Source organism: Hypanus sabinus, chromosome 15 (genome assembly GCF_030144855.1).
Source record: "Hypanus sabinus isolate sHypSab1 chromosome 15, sHypSab1.hap1, whole genome shotgun sequence".
Taxonomy (NCBI): Eukaryota; Metazoa; Chordata; class Chondrichthyes; order Myliobatiformes; family Dasyatidae; genus Hypanus; species Hypanus sabinus.
In genome coordinates this window covers 90712171-90726831 of record NC_082720.1, presented here as the reverse complement: position 1 = coordinate 90726831, position 14661 = coordinate 90712171, and the positions used below count along the sequence as shown (strand labels likewise).

At 44.0% G+C, this 14661-nt stretch overlaps 1 protein-coding gene across 2 annotated transcripts in view; it reads left to right on the top strand.

Moving 5' to 3' along the window:
• LOC132405695 (macrophage colony-stimulating factor 1 receptor-like) overlaps positions 1–14661 on the top strand; it is a 156335-nt gene that overhangs the window by 61703 nt on the left and 79971 nt on the right. For both annotated transcript variants that reach the window (XM_059990713.1, XM_059990714.1), the window contains 2 exons: positions 211–382; positions 11283–11466. In XM_059990713.1, the coding sequence (XP_059846696.1) occupies positions 211–382; positions 11283–11466 (356 nt within the window). The remainder of the gene's footprint in view (positions 1–210; positions 383–11282; positions 11467–14661) is intronic.

The window sequence follows — 14661 nt, the reverse complement described above, 5'->3', positions numbered from 1 at the left end:
TGGGATGGGATTTGGTGGATGGGGGGTGTCACTGACAGGGGAGAGTGTCTGTGGGCTGTGGGAGGGGATTCGGTGAGTGGGGGGAGTCGGTGATGGGGAGAGTGTTTGTGGGATGGGGTAGGATTCTGACTCTTGGACCGAGTGCTCTGGACCTCCCTCCTGATTGGACAAATGCTGAGATCCATTTGTAACTGCGTTTTCCCTCACCAGATTGTCAATTCGAAAGAAGGTCGATTTTATGAGGATAAATTCAAACTAACCTCAGAGCTACACATTCGGAATGTGAGCCAGAACGATACTGGGAACTACACCTGCCTGCTGAAGGGGAAAGAGAATGGGGAAACTGTGGAGCTGCGGTCCGTCTCCTCACTGCGTGTTATTGGTAAGGGTGTCCATGACTGACTGCGCAACGGCCCAGATCGGGAAAAGGTTATCAGCTCAGCCACTCAGAGGGTGCTGAGAGCGCGGAACGAGCTGCTGGAATGTGGGTTTGATGTTGATGTTTATTTACTTATAAATACAGTGGGGAACGTGCCACCCCTTCGATCAACCCTAGCTTAATCACAGGGTAATTTGCAATGACCAGTGAACCCACTGGTCACAGCTGGTCTGTGGACTGTGGGACGAAGCGTGTGCTCACACTTCTTACTGAACTCCAACGTCCTGGGCTGAAGTGGGTCGTATTGACGGTGAGCCTCTGGGAGAAGTTTGGATCGGTACATGGATGAGAGGGGGTATCGAGGATTTTGGTCCAGGTGCAGGTTGGTGGGGCTAGGCAGAACAATAGTTCAGCATGGAGTAGATGGGCCAAAAGGCCTGTTTTGGTGCTGTAGAGCTGTATGTCTCTGTGAAGAAGCTCTTTCTCATATTCTAAAATTTTTCACATTTCACCTTTAACCCATGACCTCTAGTTCCCTTCTGACTCATCTTCAGTGGAAAAATCCTTCTTGCATTTACCCTTTCTATACCCCTCATAATTTTGTACACATCTCTCAAATCTCCCCTCAATCTCCTTTGTGCCAGTGAATAATATCATAACCTATTCAACCTTTCCTTATAACTCAGGAAATAAAAGATTAAATTCAGATCCAGGGCACCCATGGGTTCCTGCTGATGTCCCCCATAAATGACACCCTCAAACAACTCCAGAAGACTGGCCACAAAACCTTTACTTCAGAGTCAGAATCAGGTTGATTATCACTGACATATGGTGTGAAATGTGTTGTTTTGTGACAGCAGTACAGGGCAAGGTATAAAATATTTCTAGAAGTTACAAATTAAAAAGTGCAGAAAAGGAATAAACAGATAGTCAGCATGGACCATTCAGAAATCTGAAGCAGAGGGAAAGAGGCTGTTCTTAAAATTCTTCAGGCTCCTGCTCCTCCTGATGGTGGTAATGAGAAGAGAGCATCTCCTGGATGGTGAAGATCCTTCGTGATGGATGCTGCATGGCCTTGTAAAGGCATCCTCGATGCTGGGCTTCTGGTGCCCGTGACGGAGCTCGCTGGGTTTACAACCATCTGCAACTGTTTCCGATCCTATACAGCGGCCCCTCCATACCAGATGGTGATGCAACCAGTTGGCATGCTCTCCACGGTCCATCTGTAGAAATTTGCTAGAGTCTTTCTTGATGTACCAAATCTTCTCAAATTCCTACTGAAATATAGCCACTGTGCCTACTTTGTGACTGCATCAATGTGTTGGGCCTCAGAGAGGCTGACGTCCAGGAACTTGAAGCTGTTCAGCCTTTCCATCACTGACCCCTCAATGAGGACACCTATGGATCCTTTTCTTTCACTGTTACAACTGTCACACAACATTCCAGCATCTTGGCTAATATATAGAGCAGAGAACATAGACCAGTACAGCACAAGAATGGCCCTTCGTTCCACAATGTTGTACTGAACCAATTAAATTAGCAACCAAATGGCCATCTAAACTAATCTCTCATGCGTACACAACGTCCATATCTTTCCGTTGTTCTCACATTCATGAGCCTATCTAAATACCTCTTAGTAGTCTCTAATGTATCTGCCTTTACCACCAAGTTTGTCCAACCTCTCATTATAGCACATGCTCTCTGAGGTGGGCAGCATCCGAGTGAATCTCTTCGGCACCCTTTCTAAAGCCTTTCTTTCTTTCTTTCTTTCTTTCTTTCTTTCTTTCTTTCTTTCTTTCTTTCTTTCTTTCTTTTTAAATCTTTTTATTAGTTTTTAAGCAAACATAAATGAAACATGAATACAAAGAGTTTGAGAGTACATAGTTAATAGATTAAGTAGACATCCAAATATATAATAATCAATATATATAACCTCCCAAACTCATAGTATTTATGAACAAAAGAAATAAAAAGGAAAAAAAAACCCAAAACAAGAGAAGAAAAAAAACACTAACCAACATGGACCACTGCATTATGTCAAATATATACAGTAGTGCCAATAACTCCGAACCTCCATCCAAATAATTAAGGATAATAAAAGTGAGGTTTAGGAAAAGACAATCTAACTCATATGAAAATGTTGAATAAATGGTTTCCAAGTTTCTTCAAATTTAACCGAAGGATCAAAAACAACACTTCTAATTTTTTCTAAGCTCAAACAAGAGATAATTTGAGAAAACCACTGAAATATAGTTGGAGGATTAATTTCTTTCCAATTCAATAAAATAGATCTTCTAGCCATTAATGTAACAAATGCAATCATTCGTCGAGATGAGGAGGATAAACGACTATTATCCACCATTGGTAAACCAGAAATTGCAGTAATAGGATGCGGTTGGAAATTGATATTCAGAACTATTGAAATAATACTGAAAATATCTTTCCAGTAATTTTGCAAACAAGGGCAAGACCAAAACATGTGGGTCAATGAAGCAACATCAGAATGACATCTGTCACAGGTTGGATTAACATAAGAATAAAATCAAGCAAGTTTATCTTTAGACATATGAGCTCTATGTACAACCTTAAATTGTATTAGGGCATGTTTAGCACAGATAGAAGACGAATTGACTAATAGTAAAATTTTCTCCCACTGCTCAGTGGATATAAGACAATGAAGTTCTTTTTCCCATTCCTTCTTAATTTTTTCTGATACATCTGGCTGTATTTTCATGATCATATTATAAATGACGGCTACTAAACCCTTCTGACAAGGATTCAGAGCTAAAATTCTTTCCGTAATGTCCGATGGACATAGTTTTGGAAAAGACTGTAACTCATTATTCAAAAAATTTCTAACTTGCAAATATCTAATAAAATGAGTTTTAGGTAAATTATATTTATTAGATAGCTGTTCAAAGGATATAAAGCTATCATCCAAAAACAAATCACAAAAACATGTTATACCTTTTGTTTTCCATAAAAGAAAAGCTTGATCCATAAAAGGGGGCCGAAAAAAAAAGTTAGATATTATAGGGCTTGATAAAATGAACTTATTCAAACCAAAAAATTTACGAAATTGAAACCAAATTCGCAATGTATATTTGACTATAGGATTAGTTGTTTGTTTCTTCAATTTAGATAAAGAAAAAGGAAGTGAAAATCCTAAAATTGAAAACAATGAAAAGTCTTGTACAGATTTACATTCCAAATTTACCCATTGTGGGCAAGCAGCTATAGTCGATTCTTGTGTCCAAAATATTAAATATCGTATATTAACTACCCAATAGTAAAATCTCAAGTTTGGCAAAGCCACCCTCCTTCTTAGGCTTCTGTAAATACTTTTTGCTTAGTCTAGGATTTTTATTCTGCCACAAATAAGAAGATATTTTGGAGTCAATAATATCAAAAAAAGATATAGGAATAAAAATTGGTAATGCTTGAAATAAATATAAGAATTTGGGTAATACCATCATCTTAATAGCATTAACTCGACCAACCAATGACAAAGGTAGTGGAGACCACCTGATAGCAAGTTGCTTAATTTGGACAATTAAAGGTAAAAAAATTAACTTTAAATAAATCTTTATGTTTTTTAGTAATTTTAATACCCAAATAAGTAAAATAATCTGTAACAACTTTAAATGGTAAATGTTTATAAGTTGGAACTTGCATATTTAATGGAAATAATTCACTCTTATTAAAATTCAATTTATAACCAGAAAAGTTACTAAACTGAGCAAGCAAGGATGAAATAGCAGGAATAGATCTCTCAGGGTCGGATATGTATAGTAACAAATCATCAGCATATAATGAAACTTATACGTCCCCTCCCCATGAGTAATACCCAAAATATTAGGTGATTCACTAATGGCTATAGCCAAAGGTTCCAAAGCAATGTCAAATAGTAAAGGACTTAAAGGACAGCCTTGCCTTGTACCACGGAATAACTGAAAAAAAGGAGATCTTTGATTATTGGTAAATACCGAAGCCAAGAGTTTATAGTATATTAATTTAATCCATGATATAAATTTTGAACTAAAATTAAAATGCTGCAACGTATTAAATAAATATGGCCATTCGACTCTATCAAATGTTTTTTCAGCATCTAAGGAAATGACACATTCTGGTATTTTGGGTGAAGGAGTATAAATAATATTAATTAATTTTCTAATGTTAAAAGATGAATAGCGATTTTTAATAAATCTAGTCTGATCTTCAGAAATGATTCGAGGTAATATATTTTCTAATCTAGTAGCCAAAATTTTACTAAAAATCTTAAAATCCGTATTCAGCAAGGATATAGGCCAATAGGATGCACATTCAATAGGGTCTTTATCTTTTTTAAGAATTAAAGAAATAGAGGCTTCATAAAAAGATTGTGGCAATTTGCCTATAATAAACTCATCTTTGAAAATTTTACAAAGCCAAGGAGAAAGTATAGAGGAAAAGGATTTTAAAAATTCTGCAGTATAACCATCTGGACCAGAAGCTTTACCAGAATTCATTGAAAAAATAGCCTTTTTTATTTCAGTTTCCGTAATAGGTACATATAGTGTATCTAGGAATACACTATCCTCTACTGTTAATTTTGGAATCTAAAGCCTTGACATCCTGGAATGGGCAACCAGACCTCTATGCGATGCTCCAGTTACGGCCTAACGAGAGTTTTATAAAGCTGCAACAGAGGAGAATGAGAGATTTGATGAAGGTATCAAAATTATGAGGAGTATTGATAGGGTAAATGCAAGCAGACTTTTTCCACTGAGTTTGGGTGAGACTACAACCAGAGGTCATGGGTTAAGGGTGAAGGGTGAAACTTCTTCACTCAGAGGGCGGTGAGAGTGTGGAATGAGCTGCCAGCACAAGTTGTGGATACCGGTTCGATTTCCGTGTTTAAGAGATGTTTGGATAGGTACATGGACAGCAAGGGTATGGAGGGTTTGGTCTTGGTGCAGGTCGATGGGAGTAGGCAGTTTAAGTGGTTTGGCATGGACTAGATGGGCAGAAGGGCCTGTTTTGTGCTGTATTTTTCTATGAGATAATTTCCTGACTTTTGAACTCAGTGCCTTGACTAATAAAGGCAAGCATGCCATAAGCCTTCTTCATCACCCAACCAGTCGTCCAATGTTCCCAGATGCCCCTCTCCATCCTTTCTAAAATAGGGCTCACGTATTCCTCCAGTGCCTTGTGTGCCAAGTCTACAGAGGCTGCAATTTGCTTACTCTAAGGCACGTGCTTTTGGGTCGGTGGGATTCATCATCCTTCTCAGCCTCAACTTCTGTAATATTGCATATTTTTACCCACAGAGTTCCTCATTCTCACCACACACTTGATTCCTCACTGTTTCACGGAGCCTGCTTCATCTTCTGCGAAGACGCACTCAGAGTATCATCAACCATTTCCTTGTGGGGACATGAAAAATGGGAACAGAAAAAGCTATTCAATCCCACAGAATCAGGTTAATACTGACATAATCCATAAGGGCACCAGGCCATTCAGCCCATCGAGTCTGCTCTGCCATTCTGATTTATTATCCCTCACAACTCCATTGTCCTGACTTCCACGCCCTAACTAATCAAGAACCTTGGCTTTAAATATACCCAGTGACATGGCCTCCACAGGTGTCTGTGGCAGTGAATTCCACAGATTCACCTCCCTCTGGCTAAAGAAATTCCATTCTGTAGTAATTGGACATCCCTCACTTCTGATGCAGTGCCCTCTGGTCCTAGACTCCCTCATTATAGGAAACATCCTCTCCACATCCACCCTATTGAAGCCTTTCAATGAGATCCCCTCTCGTTCTTCTAAATTCCAGTGAGTACAAGCCCAGAGCCATTGAACATGCCTTGTATGTTAACCCTTTCATATCTGGAATCATTCTCACAAACCTCCTCTGGATCCTCTCCAATGCCAGCACACCTTTTCTTCAATATGAAGCCCAAAACCTCTCACAATAATGATGACTGGAGAAAAGTTCCACATGGAAGGTTAGTTAAGAAGGTTCAGTCGTTAGGTATTAATGCTGGAGTAATAAAATGGATTCAACAGTGGCTAGATGGGAGATGCCAGAGAGCAGTGGTGGATAATTGTTTATCGGGATGGAGGCCGGTGACTAGCGGGGTGCCTCAGGGATCTGTTTTGGGCCCAATGTTGTTTGTAATATACAGAAATGATCTGGATGATGGGGTGGTAAATTGGATTAGTAAGTATGCCGATGATACTAAGGTAGGAGGTGTTGTGGATAATGAGGTGGGTTTCAAAGCTTGCAGGGAGATTTATGCCAGTTAGAAGAATGGGCTGAACGTTGACAGATGGAGTTTAATGCTGAAAAGTGTGAGGTTCTACATTTTGGCAGGAATAATCCAAATAGAACATACAGAGTAAATGGTAGGGCATTGAGGAATGCAGAGGAACAGAGAGATCTAGGAATAACAGTGCATAGTTCCCTGAAAGTGGAGTCTCATGTAGATAGGGTGGTGAAGAGGGCTTTTGGAACGCTGGCCTTTATAAATCAAAGCATTGAGTACAGAAGTTGGGATGTAATGCTAAAGTTGTACAAGGCATTGGTAAGGCCAAATTTGGAATATTGCGTGCAGTTCTGGTCACCGAATTATAGGAAAGATATCAATAAATTAGAGAGAGTGCAGAGACGATTTACTAGGATGTTACCTGGGTTTCAGCAATTAAGTTACAGAGAAAGGTTGAACAAGTTAGGTCTCTATTCATTGGAGCGTAGAAGGTTGAGGGGGGATTTGATCGAGGTATTTAAAATTTTGAGAGGGATAGATAGAGTTGACATGAATAGGCTGTTTCCATTGAGAGTAGGGGAGATTCAAACTAGAGGACATGATTTGAGAGTTAGGGGGCAGAAGTTTAAGGGAAACACGAGGGGGTATTTCTTTACTCAGAGAGTGATAGCTGTGTGGAATGAGCTTCCTGTAGAAGTAGTAGAGGCCAGTTCAGTTGTGTCATTTAAGGTAAAATTGGATAGGTATATGGACAGGAAAGGAGTGGAGGGTTATGGGCTGAGTGCGGGTAGGTGGGACTAGGTGAGATTAAGGGTTCGGCACGGACTAGGAGGGCCAAGATGGCCTGTTTCCGTGCTGTGATTGTTATATGGTTATATATGGTTATAAATCATTCTCTCTTCATTGCTGTCTGATTCCCTCTAGGAAGCCCAGATTCCATTTTTCCGTCTCTACAGGCAGGAAGTCCAAATTGTAACCACCCGTTGGTCCTGCCCACATTATTGATATCCTATAAATGCGAGCAGGTGGTTGGGACAGGAGAGATGGAGACAGATCTTCTGCTGGCTCTGAATGGTACATGTAACCTTCACTGCCGAGGTCAGCTCCAGTGTTGAGGCCCTGGTTGGGTCACTTTTATCCAGATCCTCCGCTGTAACCTTACCATCATGGATGAGCCTATGAGGATGACAAAACTCCACTGTTGGGATTTCAGGAACTCACAAGCCTCTTCACCATGACAAAGCAATGATTGTTGGAGAAGAATATGGAAAATGGAACAGTACAGCACCGTGCAGATTACTTGACCCATGATGTTCAGCTCTGACTAAGAGACAGTTCAGGCCCCTAACAATTGCCAGGAATAGCACGACACACAACAGTTGCCATTGAGGGGACTGTGGTGGGAAGGGTGAGCAGATTCAAGTTCCTTGGGTGTCGACATCTCTGAGGACGCAATTATGAATAAGACATGGCATTGGCTGTCTTTCATATGTCACCAAAGACCCTAGCAAATTTCTGCAGATGTACCGTGGAGAGCATTCTAACTCTCTGCATCACTGTCTGGGATGGAGGGGTCACGGCACAGGACCAGAACAAGCTGCAGAAGGTTGTAAACTCAGCCAGCTTCACCATGGACACCAGCATTGAGGACATCTTCAGAAGGCAACATCCATCATTAAGAATCCCACCACCCTTCTTCTCATTACTACCATCAGGGAGGGGGTACAGGAGCCTGAAGACCCCTCTTCCCATTGCTATGACCAGGGAGGGGGTACAGGAGCCTGAAGACCCCTCTCCTCATTGCTACCATCAGGGAGGAGGTACAGGAGCCTGAAGACCCCTCTTCTCATTGCTACCATCAGGGAGGAGGTACAGGAGCCTGAAGACCCCTCTTCTCATTGCTACCATCAGGGAGGGGGTACAGGAGCCTGAAGACCCCTCTCCTCATTGCTACCATCAGGGAGGAGGTACAGGAGCCTGAAGACCCCTCTTCTCATTGCTACCATCAGGGAGGAGGTACAGGAGCCTGAAGACCCCTCTTCTCATCACTACCATCAGGGAGGAGGTACAGGAGCCTGAAGACCCCTCTTCTCATTACCATCAGGGAGGGGGTACAGGAGCCTGAAGACCCCTCTTCTCATTACCATCAGGGAGGGGGTACAGGAGCCTGAAGACCCCTCTTCCCATCACTACCATCAGGGAGGGGGTACAGGAGCCTGAAGACCCCTCTTCTCATTACCATCAGGGAGGGGGTACAGGAGCCTGAAGACCCCTCTTCTCATTACCATCAGGGAGGGGGTACAGGAGCCTGAAGACCCCTCTTCCCATCACTACCATCAGGGAGGGGGTACAGGAGCCTGAAGACCCCTCTTCTCATCACTACCATCAGGGAGGGGGTACAGGAGCCTGAAGACCCCTCTTCTCATTGCTACCATCAGGGAGGGGGTATAGGAGCCTGAAGACCCCCCTTCCCATTGCTACCACCAGGGAGGAGGTACAGGAGCCTGAAGACCCCTCTTCTCATTACTACCACCAGGGAGGAGGTACAGGAGCCTGAAGACACCTCTTCTCATCACTACCATCAGGGAGGGGGTACAGGAGCCTGAAGACCCCTCTTCTCATTACCATCAGGGAGGGGGTACAGGAGCCTGAAGACCCCTCTTCTCATTACCATCAGGGAGGGGGTACAGGAGCCTGAAGACCCCTCTTCCCATCACTACCATCAGGGAGGGGGTACAGGAGCCTGAAGACCCCTCTTCTCATCACTACCATCAGGGAGGGGGTACAGGAGCCTGAAGACCCCTCTTCTCATTGCTACCATCAGGGAGGGGGTATAGGAGCCTGAAGACCCCCCTTCCCATTGCTACCACCAGGGAGGAGGTACAGGAGCCTGAAGACCCCTCTTCTCATTACTACCACCAGGGAGGAGGTACAGGAGCCTGAAGACCCCTCTTCTCATTACTACCACCAGGGAGGAGGTACAGGAGCCTGAAGACCCCCCTTCCCATTGCTACCATCAGGGAGGGGGTACAGGAGCCTGAAGACCCCTCTTCTCATCACTACCATCAGGGAGGAGGTACAGGAGCCTGAAGACATATACTCAACATTTCCAGAACAGCTTCTTCCCCTCCACCATCAATGAACCCATGAAAACTTCCTCACCATTTTGCTCTCCTTTGAACTATTTATTTTTTATTATAATTTTTAGTACTTGTTTATGTATTGGATTGTTTTGCTGCCACAAAACAACAAATTTCACAACAGATGTTGGTGATAATAAACCGGGTACTGGTTCTAATCAGGAGCAGGTCCCAGCCGTAACCCAGATGCTGCCTGCTGCCTTCCCACCTTTTCCCCGCAGGTTTTCCATCTTCCCTGTGGACGCTCTGCTGATGGAAACCTCGTCCATCCCACTCATCTCTCTAGCCCTGCTCTAGTGTGTAGAATACTGAAGCCTGTTCACTGGGTCTTTGGCGAGACCGACAGCAGGGGAGGCCTCAGTTGTAGGGCAGAACAGGCCCTCAAGTCGTGGGGTCACCTGTGGCCGCTGCACAGGTGAGAGATGCTGGAGGTGGTGAGGCACGCTGGGATCCATGTTGGGTTGGGTTGGGGACTGGCCCCTCCCAAGTGAAAGACAAGCCGGATTGTGCTTGTCCCCAGCTACCTGAGCACCTGGTGATCAGGCTGACGTGAGCTTGTTCTTGCCGTCACCCACACAGCATTATTCTATAGGACATGACACTCAGGGCTGGGATATATCATGTTTTTGTGTGACTGCCTCATACGTGCTGTGTTTATTGATGAATTCATTTAGTGATAGAGTGTGGAATGGTCCTTCAAGTCACACCGCCCAACAACCCCCAATAACCCAAACCTAATCATGGGACAATTTACAAAGAACAATCGACTTCGCTGGAATGCCTCTGTACTGTGGAGGAAACCAGGGCTCTTGGCGAAAGCCGAGTTTCCTCCCACGTTCCCAGCACGTACAGGTTCGGGTCAGTGGGTTGTGGGCATGTCATGTTGGCACCAGAAGCCTGGTGACACTTGTGGGCTGCCCCCAGTGCAATCACAGACTATGCTGTTGTCGACATTTCACTGTATGTTTTGATGTACAGCAAGAGGCCGTCCATTGGTTGTGCAGTATGCAAACCAGAACGATAGGATGAGAAAGCTGTGGCCCAGACACCAGGCTGCTCTTCTCCATGCAGCTGATGAATCCAAGGGAACGGCGGAGACTGTTAAAGTTTGACGTCACTGGAGTTGAACTCAATGTAGGACTGCCTTAGGGACTGCAGCTCTGGAATTTTCTGCAGGGTTTACTCCCAAAGCCTTCCCCATGACTGGGTAAACCGCAAGGCAGCAGAGGTTTGAGATCAGAGTTTTCCTTCTCCTAGATAAGCTGATGAGCCCTGGTTTTAAGGCACCAGTAGCCCACCTTTGCCCCTTCTCCCCTCAGTGGAAATAGTTTCACCAGGGTTAGTGGCTAAGCCACACGTGAAGGCCAGGAGCTGAACTTGGTTGTCAGAGGCTATTTGAGTTGCACGCCACTGGGGGCATTTAACAGGTAGTGGGAGCCATGGCAACCTTAAAGAACATGAGATAAAGAAAGCTAATCTTTATCTTTGCCTTGTCATGTCGTGTCTCTGCAGAAGAACCTTATCTCCGAGTATTCACGGAGCAGAAGACCAAGCTGCATGTAGACTTCGGGGCCAACTTCCAGCTGAGTGTGATGGTTGAGTCATACCCCGAAATGCAGGACTATCGCTGGATCTACCCCAGCAAGGGCAACCACAGCGATCACAGAGCGTCCATGATCACTATGGAGAATTACAGGTAACCCGGCACTAATGGGAACGTGGTCCCCATCCCAACCCCACTCTGGCAACCATCTGTCTTCTGCCCGGCTCTCGGCTTTGTTACACAGTTAAGCCCGTCACCCCTCCTGGGCACAAGCTGCCGATGGCAGCTCGCCAGAGTCCTGTGTCCTGGGCCACTCGGTCGGTAGAAGGCTGGTCAGGCTTGTGGCTTTTATAACATCTTAAACATAGAAGAGTACTGTACCAAAATGGCCCACAATGTTGTACTGAAGCAGCTAAAAACAGATCAAAATCACCCAAATACTAATCCCTCCCACCTACACAACGTCCTTATCCCTCCATTTTCCTCACATTAATGTGCCTATCCAATTGTCTGTTATAAATCTCTAATGTATCTGCCTTTACCACACCCCAAGCACCCACCAATCTCTGTAAAAAAACTCACACCTCCTTTGAAATTACCCCCTCTCACATTCAATGCATGCCCCTGGTCTTGGCCTTAACAGTGTACTGTCTCCTTGCATTTTGCCCTACCAAGGTGTAAAACCTCACATTTATCTGGGTTAAGCTTCATCTGCCATTTTTCTGCCCACATCTGCAACTGATCTATGTCACGCCATATTCTTTACCAGTCTTCTCCCCATGTACAACTCTAATCTTGGTATCATTCGCAAATTTACTAACCCACCATCTACATTTTCATCCAAGTCAGTTATACTGTATGCATTTATCACAAACAGAACTCCACTTATTAGAGACACCCAGCTCGAAAATCTCTTCAACAACTACCCTCTGTTTTCTATATGTGAGCCAGTTCTGAATCCAAACAGCCAATTCGCTACAGACCCTGTGCATCTTAATCTTAAAGATTAAGATTAAGACAAATCTCTCATAGAGCTCTTAAAGATAATGGAGTCAAGGGATATGGGGAGAGGGCAGGAACGGGGTACTGATAGTGGATGATCAGCCATGATCAAGGCAGTGCTGGCTTGAAGGGTCGAGTGGCCTCTATTGTCTAATCTTCTGGATTAGCCTCCCATGAGAGACGTCAAATGCCTTACTAAAATCCATGTAGCCAGCATCCACTGCCCTACCCTCATCAATCTCTCTTGTCATCTTGTCAAAAAATATCTGTTGGTAAGACATGACCTGACGTGCATCAAGCCATGCTGGTTCTCCCTAATTAGGCCATGGGTTTCCAAATGCACATATATCCTATCCCTAAGAATTTTCTCCAGCAGTCTCCCTATATCTGACGTGAGACTCACCGGGCTATAGTTCCCAGGATTTCCTCTTGTTTCCTGCTTAAGTAGAAGTACAATGTTAGCCACTCGCTAGTCCTCCAGATCTGGGGCCCAGCAATCTCGTCTCTTGCCTCCTTCAATAACTTGGGGTAAATCCCATCAGGCCCTGAGGACCTATCCACCTTAATACTCATTAGGAGGCCCAACACTTCCTCCTCCTCAACCTCTGAATGCCCTAAAGTATTTATACACTCAACACTGATCTCCTGGTCCTCCACATCATTTTCCTTGGTAAATAACGAAGCGAAGTACTCAATTAAGTACATCATTCACATCCTCTGCATCTAAGCAAATGTTTTCCCCTTTATCTCTGAGTGGTCCCACCTTCTCTTTTAGTTATCATCTTCCTCTTGATGTATGTGTAGGATGTTTTGGGATTCACCTTAATCCTACCAGCCAAGGATTTTTCCTGGCCCCTCCTGGCTTTCCTAACTGCCTTCTTTAGTTCTTTTCTGGCTTCTTTCTACTCCTCATGTGCTCCATTTGATCCTGGCTTCTGAAGCTTTTCCTTTTCCTTCTTGACTAAATTCATCTCCTCTCTGGACATCCAAGATTCTTTTTTGTTTCCATCTCTGTCCTTCCTTCCAACAGGAGCATGCCTTTGCTGTACTCTGCAATTGGTCTTTAAACACCCTCCTTAGCTCCTGCCTAATGCCCTCATAATTTACACCAAAAGATCATAAGACGTAGGCAATTCAGCCCATCAAGTCTGTTCTACCATTCCATCATGACTGATCCCGGATCCCACTCAACACCTGCCTTCTCGCTGTATCCTTTGATGCCCCGACCAACCAGGAAACAGTCAACTTCCACCTTAAGTATACCCACGGACTTGGCCTCCACCACAGTCTGTGGCAGAGCATTCCACAGATACACCACTATCCGGGCTAAAAAAATTCCTCCTCACCTTTGTTCTAAAAGGTCAGCCCTCAATTACGAGGCTGTCCTCTCTAGTTTTGGATACCCCCACCATAGGAAACATTCTCTCCACATCCACCATATATAGTCTTCTCAACATACGGTAGGTTTCAATGAGACCCTAACCCTCACCCAAATGCTCCTCATACGTTAACCCCTTCATTCCTGGAATCATCCTCGTGAACCTCCTCTGGACTCACTCCAATGACAACACATCCTTTCTGAGATATGGGGCCCAAAACTGTTGACAATACTCCAAGTGTGGCCTGACTAGTGTCTTATAAAATCTCAGCATTATCTCCTTGCTCTTATATTCTATTCCCTTAAAATATATGCCAACCTTGCATTTGCCCTCTTTATCACAGACTCACCTTGTAAATTAAACTTCTGGGGGGATGTTGTTTACCGGGATTTTCTGAAGCCTTTGACAAGGTGCCTCACATGAGGCTGCTTAACAAGATAAGAGTCCATGATATTACAGGAAAGGTACTGGCATGGATAGGACATTAGCTGACTGCTAAGAGGCAAAGTATAGGAATGAAAGGATCCTTTACTGCTTGGCTGCCGGTGACTAGTGGTGTTCCGCAGCAGTCGATGTTGGGACCACTCCTTTTTACGTTATATGTCAATGATTTGAATGACAGAATTGATGGCTTTGTGGTTAAGTGTGCAGATGGCTAGGATCATTATGTCCTCGTTGTCCACGGGAATGGTACCGGAGGATTGGAGGGAGGTGAATGTTGTCCCCTTGTTCAAAAAAGGTAGTAGGGATAGTGATTCTTAGAGATAGGATCTATAGGCATTTAGAGAATCATGGTCTGATCAGGGACAGTCAGCATGGCTTTGTGAAGGGCAGATCATGCCTAACAAGCCTGATAGAGTTCTTTGAGGAGGTGACCAGGCATATAGATGATTGTAGTGCAGTGGATGTGATCTACATGGATTTTAGTAAGGCATTTGACAAGGTTCCACACGGTAGGCTTAAACAG